Genomic DNA, 21099 nt, shown 5'->3' on the forward strand with positions numbered 1-21099 from the left:
GTACACAAGGATTATCAATTAATTGTAATAAGTTCAATAATAAATTTATTCTTTCTCCTCTTCCTCCTTCTTTTTCAATTTCAGGCCCTGACAGAAAGTAAGAGCTTACTAAATGTTGGCAGTATAATTTGAATAAAGGAAAGTATAAAGAAATAATGACCATTTAAACTCATTAGGGTAGAATTCTATGACATTGCAAATAAACATTAAGATAAATGAGAAAGGTCATAAGTACTATTTCAACATAGATTATCTTCCTTGAGTCTTATATGTCTTTCTTGAGTTTTTCTATGAAAACTACATAAAACATAGACTATTTTATCTATTGCTTGACAAAATTCCATGTGTTTTGCTTTTTTCTGAAGGAAACATTCAATTGCTCTGAATATGGAAATGGATCTTGCCCAGAGAACAAAAGGCCGCTGGGTGTCCGAGTTGCCATGTATTCATTTATGGTGGGAGCCATATTCATCACGGTGTTTGGCAATCTTGCCATGATAATTTCCATTTCCTTCTTCAAGCAGCTTCACACACCTACCAACTTCCTCATCCTCTCCATGGCAGTCACTGATTTCCTCCTGGGATTCACCATTATGCCATATAGTATGATCAGATCGGTGGAGACTTGCTGGTATTTTGGGCTTACATTTTGCAAGATTCATTATAGTTTTGATCTGATGCTTAGCATAACCTCCATCTTCCATCTTTGTTCAGTGGCCATCGACAGATTTTATGCTATCTGTTACCCTTTACGTTATTCCACCAAAATGACGATTCCAGTCATTAAACGGTTGTTATTTCTCTGCTGGTCAGTCCCAGGAGCATTTGCATTCGGGGTGGTCTTCTCAGAGGCCTATGCTGATGGAATAGAGGGTTATGATATCTTGGTCGCTTGTTCCAGTTCTTGCCCAGTGATGTTCAACAAGTTATGGGGGACCACCTTGTTTATGGCAGGTTTCTTCACTCCTGGGTCTGTGATGGTGGGGATTTATGGCAAAATTTTTGCAGTATCTAGAAAACATGCTTGTGCAATCAGTAACTTACCAGAAAATCAAAATAATCAAATGAAGAAAGACAAAAAAGCAGCCAAAACTTTAGGAATAGTGATGGGTGTTTTCTTATTATGTTGGTTTCCCTGTTTCTTCACAATTTTATTGGATCCCTTTATGAACTTCTCTACACCTGTAGTTTTGTTTGATGCTTTGACATGGTTTGGCTATTTTAATTCCACATGTAATCCCTTAATATATGGTTTCTTCTATCCCTGGTTTCGCAAAGCACTTAAGTACATTTTGCTAGGTAAAATTTTCCGCTCACATTTCCATAACACTAATTTGTTTATTCAAAAAGAAACTGAATAGACTTACTCTGTGGGAGTGAGTTGAAGAAAAAGAACTGGAACTTAGAAGAATGAAGTCACTTAAAGTGTGTGTGAGATTTTGGCGACTGGAAAGCTCTTCATTTGTAAGACTTGAGGGGAAAAGAAAGGAATCTTCTTTTCAAAATACTTCATATTCCCACTGCTTCCAGGTAGAGAAAAAATAATGTTAGAAAGGTGGACAGAAGATGAGGAAAAACTAGGACTAGGATGAAGAGGACACACAAACATTTTATGCTATTTGAAAGGGATTGACACACAAGCTGGACTTGAGGACAGCTATCCACTTATCACCACACACACTTTGTGTGATATTTCCATGTATTTCTTCTTCCTCAGTGTCTGACCAGATGTATTTTGAAGCATCAACAACAAAAACTTATAGGTAAGTAAATATGGAAATAACAATTTCAGAAACATATTCTCTCAGGAATCATTGGTTAGCTGAGAATTAAGCCTTTACTAGATTTTACTGTTGTGAGATTAAACACTTTTTAAATGAAAGAAGAAATGGAAACTGTAACTGAGGCCACATATCCAAGAAATGTGTTCATTCGTGTATCATCTTAATCATAGCAGTTGGCAGTTTCTATTTTATTAGCAGGAATATTCTATTTGGTGCCTTCTTTTCTTCCTCAGGTTGATCCATATTTTGTATTGCTAATTGGTACCCTGATTTTTAATAAACGTAAAGTATATACCCTAAAAAGTTGCATTTGAATCCATCACTCCTTTTTGCTTAATATTTATACATATGTGTTTGAATAATAGAATAATATGACAAGGAAACAAAAAAGAAAACTAATATTTATTAGGTGGGGATGCCTCTGGGTCCTGGAAAATTTATACTGTGTTTGTTATTCAGTCTTTTTAACTGTAAATTGAGACCCATTAACAACTTGTGGAATTGATTTGGTGGGCATCAACCAGCGGTATGCTGGGAAAACCTGGCTCTGGAAAAAAAGCAACAATGCTTGATTTGTAGAATTTGATGATTTTCTTTGTCAATGAAAGGGGAGTAACTGAGCAGAACTTTACAGAGAAGTTATTTGAATGATGTTTTAAAGTACAGATAAGATTCTAATAGAAAAAGAGAAGTATTATAAGAAATTTTATGGCCCACATAAGGCTGCCAAATTTTTATCTCCTCTATAACCACCAGCATAAACAATAACCACCATCACAAACATCATCATTCTGTAAAAAGGACCATCATAAACTGCTTTCCAACAAATGTCAACAGGCAACCTTACACTATGCTATTTAGTTTTATTTTCTATTGTCATATGTTAATGAATTGAGAGGAAAATTTAATAAATATTAACTCAAAATAATTCTACTCTACAGTAAGGCTAAAATCTATTTTACTTACTTCTTAGCAATTGGTCTTTAAAATAAAAAGAGAAAGTCTGTGTGTGTGTGTGTGTGTGTGTCTGTGTGTGTGTGTGTGTGTTTAAATACCAAAACATAATCATTTCGTTAAGAAGAATTACTGAAAAAAAAGAAAAAAAAACAAACAAACCAAAAATCTCAATATTATCCAACACACCACATTAGATCTCATAAAAGCACCTGGCTTTAATTTCTCTGTTCTTGGAAAACCATTTTCTCCATTTAGTTTGTACCTGTAGTCTCTTTCATCATTTCAAAGAAGGTCCTCTCTTTCATCTCTACCCTATAGTCTGTAAGGTGGAGGAAACAAGCCAACAGCAGGCCAGCGAGGAGAGAAGGGCGATAGAAGGTCCACACAGTATGTGCAGGCCCATCTTTGGGCAGCCAAGCAAGACTAATGCTTAAGCTGACAGCTGAAAGGGCACTGCTAAATTGTGATCTATGCAATGGACTAAGGTCAAAGTAAATTTGCGGGCAATTATGTAAACTTTTCCACAAAGAGGAAAACATTATTAATTTAGTCATTGAAATATTGAAGTTGAAGAAAATAAACAAAAATATTTTATTGAAACAGTTTACTTACATATGCAAAAACACATGTATAAACATATACGTGTATATAACTAAAATTAAATATTCATAAGGCAATATTTACTCTCAGTGCAAGTGATAGATTTGAGATTATTTTCTTCTATTCTAGTTTGCTTTTCATTAAAAATATTATTTGAAGTAGTATACTGGAACCACACATGCCCACTTGCAAGAATAGGTTAACTTTTCAAAAATTTTGAGAGCTAGTTGACATTACATTCATAGCTTGAAATCAGGTAAATGAAGAATTTTAAAATATACATATATATAATATATATTATACATATACATAATATACATACACAAACATAATTTTCTCTGTTCCTTTTCATGGCACGTTTTAGTTTTATAGTGTGGTCGTCCTGCCCAGTTTGCTAGTGAAAGTGATTAAGCCTCCTATCTACTTCTGCTTTCCATCATTCATCCTGCTTCATTTCCCAGGGTTAATAAAGTAATATCTCCACACCCAGAATTTTATAGGAAGTTACAGATAAGAAAAAAGGACCTGGGGAAATTAGTAAATTTTCCCAGATTATACAACCAATTGTAGAAGCAGGACTAGAACCCAGCTCTTGTGATTTCTCACTCGGTGTTCTTTGTTTACTGAACTAGGTTTTCTCTTTTTTTTTTTTTTTTTTTTTGCTTTGTTTTGTTTTTTTAAGATTTGTGACACTCACTTTTTTCCCTTCTTCTTCTTCTATTTTTTTTTTTTTTTTTTTTTTGACTAAGGGTTTTAGTCATACTGGTCAAATTACTGAAGCAAAAGGAAATTCTTCCCTCCCACCCCAAAATGTTCTCAATATATTCAGGAATCAAAGTATAAACAGAAATGTTTTATGATTCAGACAATTATTCTTCATTTGGATATCAGCCAGCATTTAATTCAGCCTACACATGTCTGCATAATTTTAATATATAGAAGATTCAGTACCTATCTTTCCAAAATGAAACCCAAGTGACTATGAAATCACTATGAAATATTGTCCTTCATTTGGGAAAAAGAAACAAAAAACTATCTGAAACATTAAAAATACAAAGAATATTTCAATATCCCCCAGGAAAGAGAGGTAAAAGAACAATTCCATTGGGGCTCTGCAGTTAGTTCCTTTATTGGAGTTCCTGGATCTGAGTACTTCACTCCAGTTCTCTTGAGAGCAGAAGCAAACTTATATGAATCAGATATCTTAATCATCAACATAACACATTTCAGAATTTCCTTGACCTCATGCCTGCAAAGTCATCAGAAGAGAAGCTATGATTCACAACTAGCTTTTCAGGAGAGGGAAGATACTGGGTCAATAAAAAGAACTGGAAATGTATTTATCTTTTAATTGTTGATTTGTTCTCTTTTTCAAAATAACTGAATAGTGATAATTAAATTTTAAAGAGAACAAGAAATTGTTACAAACAGGATGCACTAGAGAAGGTAGGTTTTGTTTGTTTGTTTGTTTTCTTGACTGGGAAAGAATTATTACAATAGTTAAGTGAAAGAAATGTTTTAAATTTTCCATCAAAATTTGATTGGCAGTTTATACATTTCTATGTAGTGTCAATATAAAAAAATGTTTTTGCAAAGTATAAGAACTATGAAAAACATGATTTAGTGAATGGAAGGTACTTATAAGTTTCAATACACTCGTCTCTTTGATATTATAATCTTAATTTAAAAATCCTATTACATACTATTTAATTCACTGCCAGATACTATATATTTTCATTTTTGATTTTTTTTTCCTCTTGCAAGCAGCATTTACTGAAGATACTCTGTTTCTCTTTACTCCTCAAGTTATTCACTCATTTCAGATACAAAGAGTACCCAAATAAAAATGAAGTTTCTCTGTTGTCAAGAACTGTTCTTCTCCAATTCAGTGGGCATACAAATAACGTATGTATCTTTCTAAGAATTACATTTTGGGATGGGTCTGAGTTTTTTCATTTCCAAAAATGTTCCCGGGAGACCGGGAGATGATGTGTCTGGTTGAGGAACCATATGGTGATTAGCAAGGACTAGATGGGAGAAACTACAAGCAGAAAAATCCATCGACTTTCTTGTTGCCCAAATAGATCAGAAATGAACTGTTGCCCATTATTAGAGATGGTGAGAGGTGGTGGGAGGTTTACTGGAACAGGGGCCAAAAGACCTGGATTATATTGTTGGTTCCATTATAAACCTTTGTTATTTCATGTACATGAAACTGTTGGGGGGATGCAATGGAAATGTGCCTTTTAAATAATTTAGAAATTTTAAGACACCCAGAATTTTTATTGTTAACTGGGTTTCATTTGGAATGCTCTTTGTTTTGAAAGGGGGTTTATTAGCTACTTTCTGAGCAGCATTTACTGTTTTCCTAATACTTCCATCTTTCCCAAACTGAATGTGTTTTATACCATGAGAAAAGATGCTTATTAATTAGGTTGTGTTGGCATTAATTTCTTCTCATTTAAATCAATGAGCCGTTACTGCTTCCCTGCTATGTATCATACCTGGCTCTCTTTGTTAAGTGTTTCAAGAGTTAGACGGTTAATGGGATGTTGTCTCAGTAACTGTAAATTTCTTGAGAAATTTACGGTTAAGATAAGGCAGTTTTAAAAAGAGTGCTGTGCCAGTAGAAGGAAACAAAAGTATTTGAAATCAAAGTCAACTGTAAGATGAGGAAGTAGAACCACCTGTCTCTAACATCTTTGGCCACCCCAATAGTCTATAATACTATGAAATTAACTCCAAATGGGAGAGTCAAAAAAGGTTTCTGGAAAAAAGAAGATATTTGAACTGAGCATTGAAGTGGTCAGAGGTGAAGGGCCTGACAATCTTGTGGAGGAAAGGGAGTCGGCCCAGTCATAGAGTGGGCATTTGCAGGGCAATGTAGAGACCTCTGTGGCCAACGGTGGCTGGAGTTTTGTAGACTGAAGGGAGGAAAGGTTACAGTCAGGGTTTCCATACAAACAGATGCTGAAAGATACATTTATAATATGCAAGACTGTACTCTGATGTTCTAGCCAAGGTGTGTTTTTCCAGACCCTTTTCCTGGTATCCACCAAAACTAAGTAAAGGTGGTCTTGATAAAAGATTTATTTAGATCAGTTCCTCTTGGGCCCTCTACTTCTAACATATTCTTTGATATTTAGTTTTAGTAAAGATTCTCCTCTTCTGCTAGTTTTCAAATAATTCTATAGTTTATCGCTAATTACAAAAAGGTACTTTGCTTTGGTTTTCATTTTCACTCTTCTTTCTGCCCCTGTTCTCTCAAATGGAGGTTGTTCTGCCTGTTCTGGGAGTGTATTTACTGCCACTTGCTCCCAGCTGCTTTTAAGAAGACATTTTCAAGATTTTATCTCTGCTCACTGTCAATGGCAATGTGGCTTTATAAGGATTACTTATGAATTGTGAGCTATTTGAAGTAAATCAGTCATTTACAGGTCACATACTATTTTTACTGTTTTGATGTGACAATGTGTAAACTACTATAGATAGTTACAAAATAGATTTATAGAAAAAAAACCTTCTTCTTCTGTTTACCTAAATTTCCAGTGCTACATTTGAATACTGTCAACTTATTGTCATTCCCAAAATGACTTCCAAGTAGTGTTTGTTATTATAATCTTTAAATATTCGTTAGTGTCCATATTAGATATTAGAAAATTAACCAGAAAAAATCCAATATGATTAATTTTTATAAATTTCAAAACTTTGCTTCTCTCTTTTATACTGCATGCCCCATTTATACATTTATAATAAAATGCTAGTCTAAATTCTGAAATTACTCATGAAATTGTACCATCAGCCTGTTGTTTTTGTTTCACAAGTTTAATCAAAAATTAACACAAAGCTTCCCTTTGGATGGACTTTGCTTTTAGGCTAAGAATGATTTGGGAACTTTAAAATTTATATTTGAGACCTCATAGTTTAAAATCAATTTTTAATAGAGTATAAAATCTGATATTATCTTCTGACCTGTGGTAAGAGAAATGATGGAATAATCATGGTTAATGTTAGTACCAGGTCTTTAAATTGGCGTTGGTTTTGGTAAGAAATTCTTCCTCTTACTTGGCACACCATGAGCAGGCATTAAGAAGTGGTCAGAGAAGTGGTCAAGTTTGAAATTTTATGTGGTTCTCTTAAGCAGTTATCTAATCAGATGAAATATTTTAGACTTTAGTCTTAAATTCCAGAAAGCATGGGACTATCAGAATTTAAGAAGAAAAAGAAAGCACATTATTTATGGACATTATCCACATTTGTGCTCAAATTTAGAAAACTTTATCATTTGCTTCTTATTACATTTCATTTCAGTCAGTATATTAAAGAACAATAACATTAATTGTTCCTATCTTCCTTTGCCAATTTCTTACCTGATGTTTTTTTACAACAAATAAACATGAGAAAAATCATAATTTGGATTAATTTATATATCTGTACATACATACATAGGTGGTAATAACAATTTTAAGTTCTTTACCTGAGTAGTTCAGTTCTAGAAGAGGGGAATGTGTTTTATAGTAATGGTGGCACTTGTGTTAGTTGGTCCCTGACAGACAGCATATGAAAATATTTACCCCCTTCTGTCAGAACCATGGATAGTAAATTTCCATTTTCTACTATATCTTATATGTCGTTTATATTTTAAGGCTATGAAAATTTGATTCTTAGCCTAGAGTTTGCTGTTGGGCACCTCTCCCTCCTACTGAAATGAATGTGTTCAGGCTACTGAAGGTTTTCCTCTGTCAGCTTTAGCTCCATGATATAATCTTACAGGTAAAATGCTCCTCTTTGTAAATGTATGTGACTGGAGATATGACAACCTTTTTTATCAGCCAATGCTTGAAACTGAAATATGAGGGAAAAAGGGAAAAGATTCCAATGAGAAATTACTACTGTTAAACAGTTTTGGCATACAAAATGGTAATTTCATAGCAGCTAGGTGGTTCAACACCATGGATTACATGGAAGATTCAAAAAGGGCAAAATTGAAGGCAATGCCGTACTTCTTATGAGGAAAAGCAGGCAGGAAGGTAGGAGTAATACTAATGGTATTATATATCTTCACAATTTCCAAACTCATAAGCAAGTTTGAAGTTTGATTTTGAAATCAGTTATTTGGAAGTCAGAATATAGTTTTCCAAAAGATTATTGTTAGTTTTTTTTTAACTTGGTTAATATGTGTTTCACTGAGTGCTTACTGGGTAAATGCCATGCTGTTCATACATTATATCTGATCTTTAAATCAAACATGTAAAGTAGGGTACATTATCCTTATTTTATAAAGGAGAAACTGAGACTCAAGGACACTTGTCCAAAATAATGTGGTTAATAAGTGGTAGAACCAATGGTCGGACAGGTCTGTCTGGTTTCAAAGCCATACTGTGGAATGTAAGATAGCCAGGAGCCTGGAAACTGCCGTCACATAGTAAATCTTTGTGAACATTCCATTTGAGGTCTTTTCCAATTCTGAAAGTGTATGAAGTTTCTGTCACGTAAATATAAGTGTGCATGATGGAAGATTTGAGTCCGCCCAATCCTGAAAAAAAAATTGAGTGGTTACTTGTATGCAACACCCATGTGAAGTTTTTCAAAGTCATAGCTATGCTCATGGAGATCATATGGGAAATTGAAGAGCGGCAGAGTTTCCTAGGTTTTAATATATTTTAACTGCACACATCTTCATGAACTTAAATACTGCACAAGTTTAATTGTAAGTCTGCTCTCCAACACAGTATTTTCTTTCATTTTTGAGAGTATGTGAGTTTCTGTTGGAAGAAAATCCCCAACTCCTGTAAGTGGTAGGTAAACTGCTAAACATTGCATAAAGGGCTGAAAAGAGCCAATAACTGCATCTTAACATGTCCATAAAACACTGAGGGGACCCGTGCCACCACTGCTACCACTTCCCAAGTACACCTTTTTTTTTCCTTTTACCTTCACAGCTTACTTCACCTATTCTGCAGCCCCTGGTGACCACTATTATATTCTCTGCTTTTATGACTTTGACTGTATTAAATAACTCATAAAGTAAAATAAACTCATGAAAAACTTCCAATACATTTCCAGGTGTTGAGTAGTCAATAGATGAACCCATGTTAAATAAATATATGAAAATAGGTGAAATAGAAGAAGAAAGATAAGCAGTTGAGATTTTTCATTTTCTAATGCAGCAAACAGCTCAGAAAGCAAGCACAATTGATGTAATTTTAAAGATTTCAATAAATTATTATTGAGGTAAGTTAATAACGAGTGACTTTGAACTTTATCGTGCCATTAGGAGCTGAAATTTACTGGAATCATTTTAAGACGAGAAGAAACGCTGATTCACCTTCCTAGAAAGGAATTTGAAGAGGTAAAGCCCAATGGATATAACTTATATTCCTGAAGACTTATCCAGTTGTCCAACATTTGGAAATAAATCCTGTCCTCCCACCAACCGCCCTTTTCATGTCCGAGTGATAATGTATTCAGTTATGACTGGAGCCATGGTGATCACTGTCTTTGGAAACTTGGTTATAATAATTTCCATTTCACATTTCAAGCAGCTTCACTCTCCCACAAATTTTCTGATTCTCTCCATGGCAACCACGGACTTCCTACTGGGCTTTGTCGTTATGCCATACAGCATGGTGCGATCAGTGGAGAGCTGCTGGTATTTTGGGGACGGCTTTTGTAAATTCCACGCAAGCTTTGACATGATGCTAAGTCTGACCTCCATTTTCCATCTCTGTTCCATTGCTGTTGATCGATTTTATGCTGTGTGTTACCCTTTACACTACACAACCACGATAACCACCTCGACGATAAAGCGACTGCTGGCATTTTGTTGGTCGGCCCCTGCTGTTTTCTCTTTTGGTTTAGTTCTATCTGAGGCCAATGTTTCTGGTATGCAGAGCTATGAGATGCTTGTTGCTTGCTTCAATTTCTGTGCGCTGACTTTCAACAAATTTTGGGGGACAATACTGTTCACTACATGTTTCTTTACTCCTGGATCCATCATGGTTGGTATTTACGGCAAAATTTTTATCGTTTCCAAACAGCATGCTCGAGTTCTCAGCAACATGCCTGAAAACACAAAGGGGGAAGTGAAAAAAAACCTATCTAAGAAAAAGGACAGGAAAGCAGCTAAAACCTTGGGTATAGTAATGGGAGTGTTTCTAGCTTGCTGGCTGCCTTGCTTTCTTGCTGTTTTGATCGACCCATATTTAGGTTATTCCACTCCTATAATAGTACTTGATTTTCTGGTGTGGCTTGGGTACTTCAACTCCACTTGCAACCCCCTCATTCATGGGTTTTTTTATCCATGGTTTCGGAAAGCTCTCAAATACATAGTGTCAGGAAAAATATTTAGCTACCATTCAAAAACTGTAAATCTGTTTCCTGAAGCACATTAATAAAAAAGCCATTACGAAAGTGAATAGAATATTGAAAATGAGACATTATTTTAGCCTAAAACACATACCTTACATCCCAAGGTCACTGCAAATATTGTTCTATTAAATTTCAGTAATCTAGGTAAGTGTTCTGTAACCTCCATAAAAGCTACATTTAGTAACTTTGATCAGCCAATCAATGAGTCACTTACTACTTGTACACTCTGTAGCCAATCAACACTTACCTCTGCCTGGTATGAAAAATATACAAAAGAAATATAAAACAGTTCAGAATTGACCTCAAGTTATACACATGAGACAATCAAGACCAATATAGGAAGAAAGAAAATAAAGTGCTAATGGTTTTGATTCCTCTCTGATTCCACTCTAGGAATTCAGAAAAGGGAAGATCATTATGATCTGTGAATGCAAAGAAGTGTGACAAAAGATTGGTCTTTACTACCAACTAACAGTCCACTTTACTATTTGGCTTGGAAAATTATTAACAATCATATAAATTATTCAATTATTTCCTAACACCTTGAAGCTCACTAGAAAGAGTTGCCCATAGGAGAAGCAGTTGATTACATACCATCATATACAATTTAAGCTTTTATCCTGGTGACTTTTTACTTGGTGGTTTATATTTGAAATGACTTTCTGTTTCCACTGTCTCTAGCTGCTTTATCTGCATGGTGTGTCTACACCATTCACCAGTAATCACAAAATCCCTTTTTGTACTTGTTGTTATCACTCTCTGCAAGTTGCCTAGGTCCCACCAAATAAATTTCATCCACACCACAATGCCTATGATTGAATGACATATATCATTAACGTCTGGTGAAAATTCTTCCAGTAAAATTTCTGTGAAACTTTGCGAGACAAACAGAAACTATCTTTCATTTGATAGATTGGGATATACATGCATATACGTAAAAATCATATTCCCTCACACCTGGGATTAAGTTGTAGGAGAGAGGAAAGAAGGAACAGAAGGGAGTCAAACTGTTCCTATATCTAAGTTCAGCTTTAGGTCAAACTTTGAATGGGAAAATTTAATTTTGGCTCTTCCTGTCTCTCTTCTAAGCCCTTCTCTCCATATACCCTGACACCTTATGTCCTGGATCCAACTCTGGAAAATCACCTGGGTGCACTTGTGTCTTGAAGGACAATATGATTCAGTAAGGACTATTGCTCGTTACGCCCATTGCAGTTGCATTCCCTGTGCTTGTTAGTCGAGAAGCAAATGTGCATGATAAATGCGTAATTTAAGTATTTTCATTTTACCAAAAGGATATTTACTAATCCAATCCAAGTGCTGGGGTCGAGGTGTGCATTGTAGGCTGTGTCAGGACAATATTAGGGTGTGAGAAGCACTGCCAGGCTCCTTCTTCCTGAGGGTCTCACAGAACCAGGGACACCACCCAACCATGCCTCTTCCTTCAGAGAGGAGGGTGCTAAAATTGGCTGGCCCCATGTCAGCAGCGACAGGCTTTTCATGTCTAGTAATCCTTCTACTACTTTCAGCTTCCTCTCAGTTCCTACTTTTAAAAGTCTCATGTGTTTCTCTACTTCTGATCTATTTACTCTCTACTCTAAAAATATCATGGGGTGTGTGTGTGTGTGTGTGTGTGTGTGTTAGAAAAAATTTTTTTATGAAACTTGTTAAAGATGATAAGGCAGACTGTATTCAAGGGAGGTTACTACAGTGGGGTTCTTGTAGTTGGAGAGAGATTAGACTCAACCGACTCCAACAAGGTCAAGTGGGAATTTATACCCAAGGAACAGGGTGAAGGATAAACCTCAAATTTATGTGTAAAAGCCATGGTCCCTCCTTATGCGCATTCTTAACTAAATGGACTGATCTGATCAAAAGTAGTTTAGAACATCAATGGCCACTGTAGGAAACATTTCAAATTCCCAAACTTTTCTCAAAACTGAATTGGACAATAATAGCTTTGACATTTGCAAAACTGAATGGAACACCTATTTCGAGTGATATTTTGAGGCTTTGAAACATTACCAGGAATTGGAAGTTATCTCTTGTGAAACAAAATTTTAAAATGAACTGAGGTTAACAAACTTTTAAAGAAAGAGAAAATGACTTTGGAATCCTGTGTTCCTTGCCTGTGATACCATCTTCCTCCATGACTCTTCTCTCTCAGGCTCTGCCTCTGGAGCCATCATGCTATTTTCCCCCAGCACATGGTGATGAAAATTTTCATTTTTCACTCAGTTAGCTTGAAACATGGTTCTTATTGCTTTTTATTTGGGTTAAGACCTTTATTTGGAAAATTATAGACAATGAACTACGGTGTGAATGAATATCACTGCACATGGCATCCAAAGGGAAAAATATAGACAAGTCAAATTTTCACTAGGGATTGTAGAGCTCACTGCAAATATCTAGCATTTGGTAATAAGTGGAGTGAGCGTTTGTTGGATTTGAACTAAATTTTCTCCTTCCTTCCTTCCCTTCCTCCCTCCGTTCTTTCATCCCTTCTCCTTTCTTCCTTTCCTCCCTCCCTCCCTCCCCTCTGTCCTTCCTTTCATATTTCATTTTGCTCCACTTTGGCCTTGTGTGAAGCTAACCCATGTTATCCCTTTGAAGTCATAGGGATGATTAGCACATAATGGATTCATCCTCCCAGAGCTAATTCTCTGGTGACTTGCTGTGATCTCTTTGCTGGCAGTACACTGAAAGTTGTTACAGGGCACACTGTCAAAAGCAGGACACAAGTAATGCAGACTCAGGAGGCATATTTTGTGTATAAATACTGATGGCAACACAGACTGCCAGGAGCCTACTTATAAGAGCTTGAGCCTAAGTGTGTTTTGTGGGGGGAAATCAGCAAGGAAGAAAGCAGTGGTGCATAATGCTCATTTACATGGTAAGGAACTTGAGCACAACAGTAAGTCACCTTTCAATGGTTTTAGCTCCAAGATACCTATTTAGTCCAAGAAATTCTGGTAAACAAAAGGAGACTATATTAAGAGGGGGAAAGGATCAAATAGATTTCTCTCTCTCTCTCTCTCTCTCTCTGTCTCTCTCTGTCTCTCTCTCTCTCTCTCTCTCTCTCTCTCTCTCTCTCTCTCTCTCTCCCTATTGAAAGGAACCAAACTTAAAATACTGATCTATAAAAATAAATCTGGATTATTTTTAAAAATCACTGAAATTCCAAAGAGGCAATTAGGGGAACACCTATAGCAGATCTTTCTTAAATCTAATTCATAATAATCTCCCTTACCTCAGAAACTGTTGTATGAGTGAGATATATCAAAGTAAGACAAAAAGCACTATTTTCATAGAAATAGTTTCAGAGTAGAGTGTCTGAGCTACGTCACCAGTAAGAGAAGAAAATCATGCCTGATAAAGCAGATATGATATTTCGTCTCCTAATGTTTCCATTTTATTTATAACACATTATTAAGCTTGTTGAATATTTTCCTTCTTGTTTGAGGGAAATACATACACATTAATAGAATTTTAAGTATTTAATATTTGAGAAAAAGTTATTACCTAATTCCTTTTTCATTTTTTTCCTAGAAATTCTGAGGAATTTTTACATTTTCAAAATTATTTCAGAGTCCTTCTGTCTGTTTCTGTATTCTGTAATCTTGCTCCTTAAAGAACTAAATTTGAAATAAAAAACAATGCAACTCTTGCTCTTCTCCAGAATTGTTAGTAAATGTTTCTATTTACCTCCTGGCAAAAGTAATTAACAATTATCTGTGTTTTCATTGGGTGATTGTTTACAATGTTGTGGTTAATTTGGTTCTTTGTTACAATGTTATTGGTAAAAAGAAAAAAAAGATGTAACAACAATGTCCCATGATAAAAGTGAGATGTCATAGAGGGCTTAACTAACTTTATTTTATTTTATTAAAAAACTACTATATCTTTTGTGGAAGTGAGCCTTCAAAGAATAAGAATGTCTATTCGGTTCAGTTTTTAAATAACCAGAAAAAACCCAACTGTATTTAATTTCATGACAATTTCCTTTTTTAGTAGAGCAGTAAACCAGCAGTCATAGGTGCATTTTTTAATTTGTTTTTATAATTTTTGGCCAAATGCTTAAGATAGGGGCTTAAAAGTACCATTGCCTTCAACATCATCTTATTAATTCACCCATGTAATAACTTTTTAAATAAATGTGTGTCTTACTCTATCTTTTTGTTTTAATATAACATTTTGAGGTTTAAATATTTCCCTAATATATATAAAAACATGGATCAGAAACATGAGCTAATACTATTAATTTCTAGTAGCTCTTTCATATCATATTTTTCCCAAAATAAAATAAAATAAATGAAATTCCCTTACAAACCTAGGAGGTTAAATTATATTAATGCTTTCAGGAATTAGGTTTTCAAAAATTAAATTTAAAACTCCAAAAATTATACCATGAAGTATTGAAGAGTGTACTATTTTGTATGAGGAATGTTATGTTTATGCATATACAGTGACAAATGCCTAAGTAATTTTGTGGCAATTATAAGCTATCTTTAAAGATAGTTTTTAAACAATTTTTTAAAAAGAATTAAAGAAAAAAAATTAATTCACAAAAGCAAAGAAGATAAAAGGCAGAATAAAGTTAATTTATTAAAGGAAGTATTAGGTGTTTAAGATTATGTTATATTCAGTATATCTTAGAGCTTAGAAACCAAGTGATAAGTAGTTAAATAATTTGTGCTGTGTATTCCAAAATTGATGGTCTACATTTATAAAAAAAAAATTTAAGTAAGTCTTTGTCCTTCTTACATTTTACTTTTCTATGTTTTGATTTCTCAAGTTCAACTCAATTACATAATATTTGATTAGTACAATGAAAATATATCTAAAAAATGTTAATATGAGAAATTAAATTCCTATATCCAGAGCAAATAAAATGTGCTATAATGTTAAGATTTCAAATAATACACACTGGAAAAAAAATTGTTGAGCGATAGTAGCAAATACTGTATTATTTTCAAAGGTACTTATATTCTCATTAACATCGTTTCCAAGTAAATATGGTAGTACGTGCTTGTAGATTCATTTTCCCAATAGACCGGTGAGTTTTAATTTATTCTCAGGACAAAGTCCACTTCTCCAACCTGACCTCAGATCTCACAAATGCTTGTCATTGGCCATCAGAGTGACACCCAGTCCCCAGCACTGGAAAAACAAATCAAACCCATGTCATACTCTGGGTGAGTCACACTCATTAATTTCACATTTTAAGAGCAATTGCATGAATTATATAAAGCAACAACTTAAACAGTGAGCACATCTTTATGTCAAATTTGTTCCCAGTGTCAGACTTGAAATCTGTGAACAAGAGGACCTCAACCTGAATTTAAATTCATGAATGTAGCTGCTAAATGAAAGGAAATAACCCACAAAATTTATAGAATCTATCATTTGAAATATTTTTTTGCATTTTTGCTCTAAATTCTGAAAATGGTATTGTTTACACTGAAAAGAAAATGTTTTCTTTAATTGAATAGTATGTATTAAGTGGCAGGATCCAAAGCATTTGCAAATGCCCACAAGAGAATTTTAGACAGATAGACAGGAAGGAAGGAAGGAGGGAGGGAGGGAGGGAGGGGGAGAGAGAGAGAGAGAGAGAGAGAGAGAGAGAGAGAAAGAAAGAGAAAGACTTTAAATTATAATTCTTGTTTAAGCTAAACGTTAGGTAATAGTCCACAGATCCTGGTAATTCTTGAGGGACTTTTATCCAGCAAATTGATTAATATAGTGGAAAGGGAAAATCCTTGACTGCCTTGTGGATATGGAATCCTGAGTAAGAGTTACATATTAGTGCAATCAGATCATGCATTCACCTGGTTGTTTAGGTGGTTTTAACTGAGTTACTTAGATGTTGGGTGACAATATTCATTCATCTTTAATCCCTTCTTAGTGGAAGGATGGTCCTTAGACTAAGAGCATTGGCATTCTCCAAAGAGCTGGTGAGAAATGCAAACCCTCAGAACCACAACACACCGCCCTCCCCTTCAGAATCTGTGTTTTTAAAAAGATTTCTGGGTGAGTCATATGCTTATTAAAGTTTGGGGAGAGGTGCTCCTGGTCAGTAGGGATTACGACTTGGAATTGAAAAATGCAGCTAGCTGGAATTCTTTGAAAAGCTGCCCTGCCAACAATTGTTAATGTTTTTCTTCTTTTTTTTTTTTTTTTCACAGAAAGGAGAAGAGCACACTACTTTTGCAAAAGACTCATAGTACCCACAGGACAAAAACAATGGATTTACCCGATCTTTGGGACCCCACAGAAGTACAACTTTGCTTTGCTTTGGTTAACAATTCATGTCCTAGAAATGTGAGGTCTGTGTGGAGTGTCTCTGTCATGTACATTGTCATGACTGGTGCTATAGTGATGACCATGCTGGGCAATCTGCTTGTGATCATTTCCATCACCCACTTCAAGCAGCTCCAGTCTCCAACCAACTTCCTGATCCTCTCCATGGCCACCACTGACTTTCTACTGAGCTGTGTGGTCATGCCCTTCAGCATGATCAGGTCCATCGACTCCTGCTGGTACTTTGGAGACCTCTTTTGCAAAGTCCACAGTTGCTGTGACATCATGCTCTGTACCACCTCCATTTTTCACCTCTGCTTCATTTCAGTAGACCGTTACTATGCTGTTTGTGACCCTTTGCATTATGTCACAACAATTACCATCCCTGTCATAGAGGTCTTTCTGCTCATCAGTTGGTCTATTCCAATCTTTTTTGCCTTTGGTCTGGTGTTCTCAGAATTAAACATAATTGGTGCAGAAGATTTTGTTGCAGCCATTGACTGCACAGGTTTGTGTGTGTTGATATTTAACAAACTTTGGGGGGTTCTGGCCTCATTTATAGCTTTCTTTCTCCCTGGGACAGTAATGGTGGGGATTTACATACACATTTTCACTGTAGCCAGGAAGCACGCTAAGCAAATCGGCACGGGTCCTATGATAAAACAGGTTGGGTCAGAGAACAAAATGAAGGTGTCATCCAGAAAAGAAAACAAGGCCACCAAGACTTTAAGCATAGTCATGGGAGTGTTTGTATTGTGCTGGCTGCCCTTTTTTGTCTTGACGATCACAGACCCTTTCATTAATTTTACAACTCCTGAAGGTTTGTACAATATCTTCCTCTGGCTAGGTTACTTCAATTCCACTTTTAATCCCATTATATATGGCATGTTTTATCCTTGGTTTCGCAAGGCATTGAGTATGATTGTCACAGGAATGATCTTCTGCCCTGACTCTTCCACCCTAAACTTATTTCCTGCACATACTTAGGCAATGCTCTCCATTCTCTAAGATTATTTTCTGGTAGGGATCCTTGGATGCTTTTTCCACCCAAAGGTAGGATAGTATGGACAGGCCAGATAAGGAGATTTTCTAGTTGGTATAAAAGACACCTAAGTAGGCACAATAGATCTAGTCTTCTGGGTATCCCAGAGCTACCAAAGTGGTTAATTCCTAGGGTTCTGTGGAAGGTACCTCCAATAAGAAGGCTTATTCCATGGCTTGCTGATTCCTGAATATCCAAAATCAGAGATTTAAAATTTCACTCCTTTGGCTTAAATCAAATAGGGATCTTCTACTTTTTTTTTTCTTGTAAATAGCAGAAGAGGAAACACAGTTGGTCTTCACATTCATTGACAGCCACGTAGAGTTTATCTAAGTCTATTTTCAGATTATTGTTATATCTTGAGGGAGTGGTGAGAGCATGAGAACACTGGGAGCCTGAATTGTAGAGTATGTGAATAGCATAGAAGGAGAATAAAAAGCAGACAGTTGTATTTACTCTCAATTTTCTTGGTTCTGGCTTAAACCTCTTTCAAAAGGAGTTGATGTGCGATTTGCAATATTTTGATAAAATTTGACTGTTTTATTAAATGGGAAGAATGGATAAAGAAAGAGTTTAGAAATATACATATTTTTTCAATTTATACTTTTTATCTACACATACATGTGGCCTACATGTATACATACAAGTGGTATGTCCATCTGTGTGTGTGTGCGCGCACACATACTAACTATTCACCAAGATTGAGCTTCATTCACAAACTGCAATTCTTTCCCTCCCCCAGAGGTTTAAGCTAATATTTATTGTCTCTTCTCTGTGTTCTTTTGTCTCACTCTTCCCTCTTTTACTCCATTAACTTATTTCACCAAATTTTGTTCTTTATAGTCTTCTTTTCATCCTTCACATTTCTCTGTCTCTCTGAGAATCCAGTGGTTCTCAGCCAGAGACAGTTTTGCCCTTTGGGGACATTTGGCAATGTCTGGAGACACTTTGGGTTGTTACAGCCAGGGAGGGAGTCATACTAACATCTAGCGGGTAGAAGTAAGGCATGCTGCCAACCATTCATTCTATAATGAAAAGAACAGCCCCCCCACAATAAACAATTATCTGGCCCGAAACTTCGAGAGTGCCATGACTGAGAAACCCTGTTCTACTCTCATCTAATCTCACAGCTTCAATGACCATCTCTTCATATATTTCTCTCAAGTATCTTTATCTTCAGCTTGATCATTTCCCCCAAATTTGAGTTCTTCATTTTACTGTCAGTGAAGTATCTTTGTGGATGCTCCACGAAGATCTCAAGCTCAACATATCCGGCGTCTTCCTTTGCTGCCCACCCAACCACTGAAAACCTGTGTGTTCTGACTCCTGCTCGGTATCAGGGTTGGGTGTACCCTCGTGTGCTACTTCCTCATCTAGACTGAAAGTTCCTTTTTGTGAGACTATATCCTTATATGTTTTATCTTGGTATTCTACAGTGCTTGGCATGATGGCTTTCCCAGAAAAATCTCTGAACACATTCACTGGATAACTAAAACTAAATCTTGGAGGAAAATGGGAGTTACTCCAATGTACAGAAATAAACAATATACAACAAAGGATGTTGGGCAGTTGGAGCTTCTTCTCTTGGGAAGAAAGATGGAGGAAAGAGCCTATTTGTAAAGAAGTAATTGAACTGAATTTAATTATTGTTCTAATGAGCTTTGGACATCTGTGCACAATGTGCTAGGAAACCTTGGGACAGTGCCAGCAGAGGTACATAGTGAAATATGACTCACCAACTGCAAAACATTTGCAAGATTCAGAATGAAGCTTTCATGCTCACATAGTGAACTTCCTGAGGATACAAATTAGGTCTCCCCTTCCTTTTCTTTTCTTTTTTTTTCCCTTTCATTTTCCTAATATGTCAATAGCCCAAGTTCTTTATAGAAAGGTTTGGTCCTGTAGAAATAATGTTCACTATCCTATGCATTGACAGATTGGGAAATGTTTTTAATAGAGATCGTCAACAGATGAACTCTTCCAGAAGAACTCATACTCACAAACTTAGAATCTGTTTATATGTGGTTGGAGCAATTTATTCATTAATGTTTACCTCTTTTTGTAGGAAGTAAGGTTGCTTTTCATAACAGTAATCTTAAGATACTGGTAGGTTGCAAAGAGAAAATTTGTTAACATTGCAATAAATTTTGATGTTAAGTGTATTTTATTTTGTAATTCTTATAGTAGTAACAGAATGTTTGGTTAACCAAACCCACTCCATTCTCTGACCTGGCCAATGACATCTAATCCTAAGATTTCTGATATTCAAATATATATATATATATATATATATATATATATATATATATATATATATATATATATATATCCTAAATGCTTTTATGAACCTTTTTTTGTGGTTTTGAATTTACCCTTGCTTTGGGAAACTACTCAGGACTCCAAAACACCTTTTATAATATCTCAATTCAGTTGGGCATTCCCAATACCCTCTTGATCTATGTGTTCTATTGAATATTTATATCTTCTCAATTTGATAATTTGAATATAGCATATTTAGGCCCTGAGATGTTTCAGGAAATTACTGTTACCACAGGACACTGTTTGAAATCAGAATTGGGTTTTTAAGATGCTTAGCAGCGTATTGGTTTATTCTCTTCTGTTGCAGTAGTTTAATCCTGCAGGAGATTTCTTCTGCTGCTAATCTTGAAGGCGACATTCAGAAGCTAAGCTACTCCTTTATTTTGAAGAATCAAAAGAACAGGAGAAGTTCCTCAGGCTTCAGGCCAAATTTGACCTCCTCCCAGGGTCTGATGGGGTAATAGACCACCTTATGATGACAGGAGTATTTTACAGTTTGTTTTTAGTGATGAGTCTCCCTTCCTCTTTGGGAATTCGACAGAAATATTTGTGCTACTCAATCTGAGGGACTGAATAGGAAAGGAAGCCGGTCATTCAGCACTTACTCACTTTCTCATTTGATCCTCAAAAATAACATAGGATGTGTGACTTAATATCCGAGGCCATGGGCTGGTCCTTTTGTAGACCAGCATTTTCTTATGCTCACTAAGAGCAGAGCTAAATGGA

The 21099-nt window shown here is 35.6% G+C and overlaps 3 protein-coding genes across 3 annotated transcripts; all 3 read left to right on the forward strand.

Annotated features, from left to right (window-relative positions):
* The first annotated feature begins 386 nt into the window (after positions 1 to 386).
* Positions 387 to 2056, forward strand: LOC109447960 (trace amine-associated receptor 2). Its single transcript, XM_019732741.3, has one exon. It carries the CDS (start codon positions 441 to 443, stop codon positions 1359 to 1361), a length of 921 nt encoding a protein of 306 aa, XP_019588300.2. The 5' UTR covers positions 387 to 440; the 3' UTR covers positions 1362 to 2056.
* Positions 2057 to 9622: 7566 nt separating this feature from the next.
* Positions 9623 to 10735, forward strand: LOC109447957 (trace amine-associated receptor 3). The gene has a single exon (XM_019732738.3). The coding sequence runs from the start codon at positions 9704 to 9706 to the stop codon at positions 10733 to 10735; it is 1032 nt and encodes a 343-aa protein (XP_019588297.2). The 5' UTR covers positions 9623 to 9703.
* Positions 10736 to 16903: 6168 nt separating this feature from the next.
* On the forward strand, positions 16904 to 17999 carry LOC109447940 (trace amine-associated receptor 4-like). The gene has a single exon (XM_074334008.2). The coding sequence runs from the start codon at positions 16956 to 16958 to the stop codon at positions 17997 to 17999; it is 1044 nt and encodes a 347-aa protein (XP_074190109.1). The 5' UTR covers positions 16904 to 16955.
* The last annotated feature ends 3100 nt before the right edge of the window (positions 18000 to 21099 follow it).

This window comes from Rhinolophus sinicus, chromosome 2 (genome assembly GCF_057876585.1).
Source record: "Rhinolophus sinicus isolate RSI-liver-muscle chromosome 2, RSI-T2T, whole genome shotgun sequence".
Lineage (NCBI taxonomy): Eukaryota > Metazoa > Chordata > Mammalia > Chiroptera > Rhinolophidae > Rhinolophus > Rhinolophus sinicus.

Excerpts from the sequence above, each read along its gene's own strand:
- LOC109447960 (XM_019732741.3), top strand. The coding sequence starts at position 441 with ATGTATTCATTTATGGTGGGAGCCATATTCATCACGGTGTTTGGCAAT.
- LOC109447940 (XM_074334008.2), top strand. The coding sequence starts at position 16,956 with ATGGATTTACCCGATCTTTGGGACCCCACAGAAGTACAACTTTGCTTT.
- LOC109447957 (XM_019732738.3), top strand. The coding sequence starts at position 9,704 with ATGGATATAACTTATATTCCTGAAGACTTATCCAGTTGTCCAACATTT.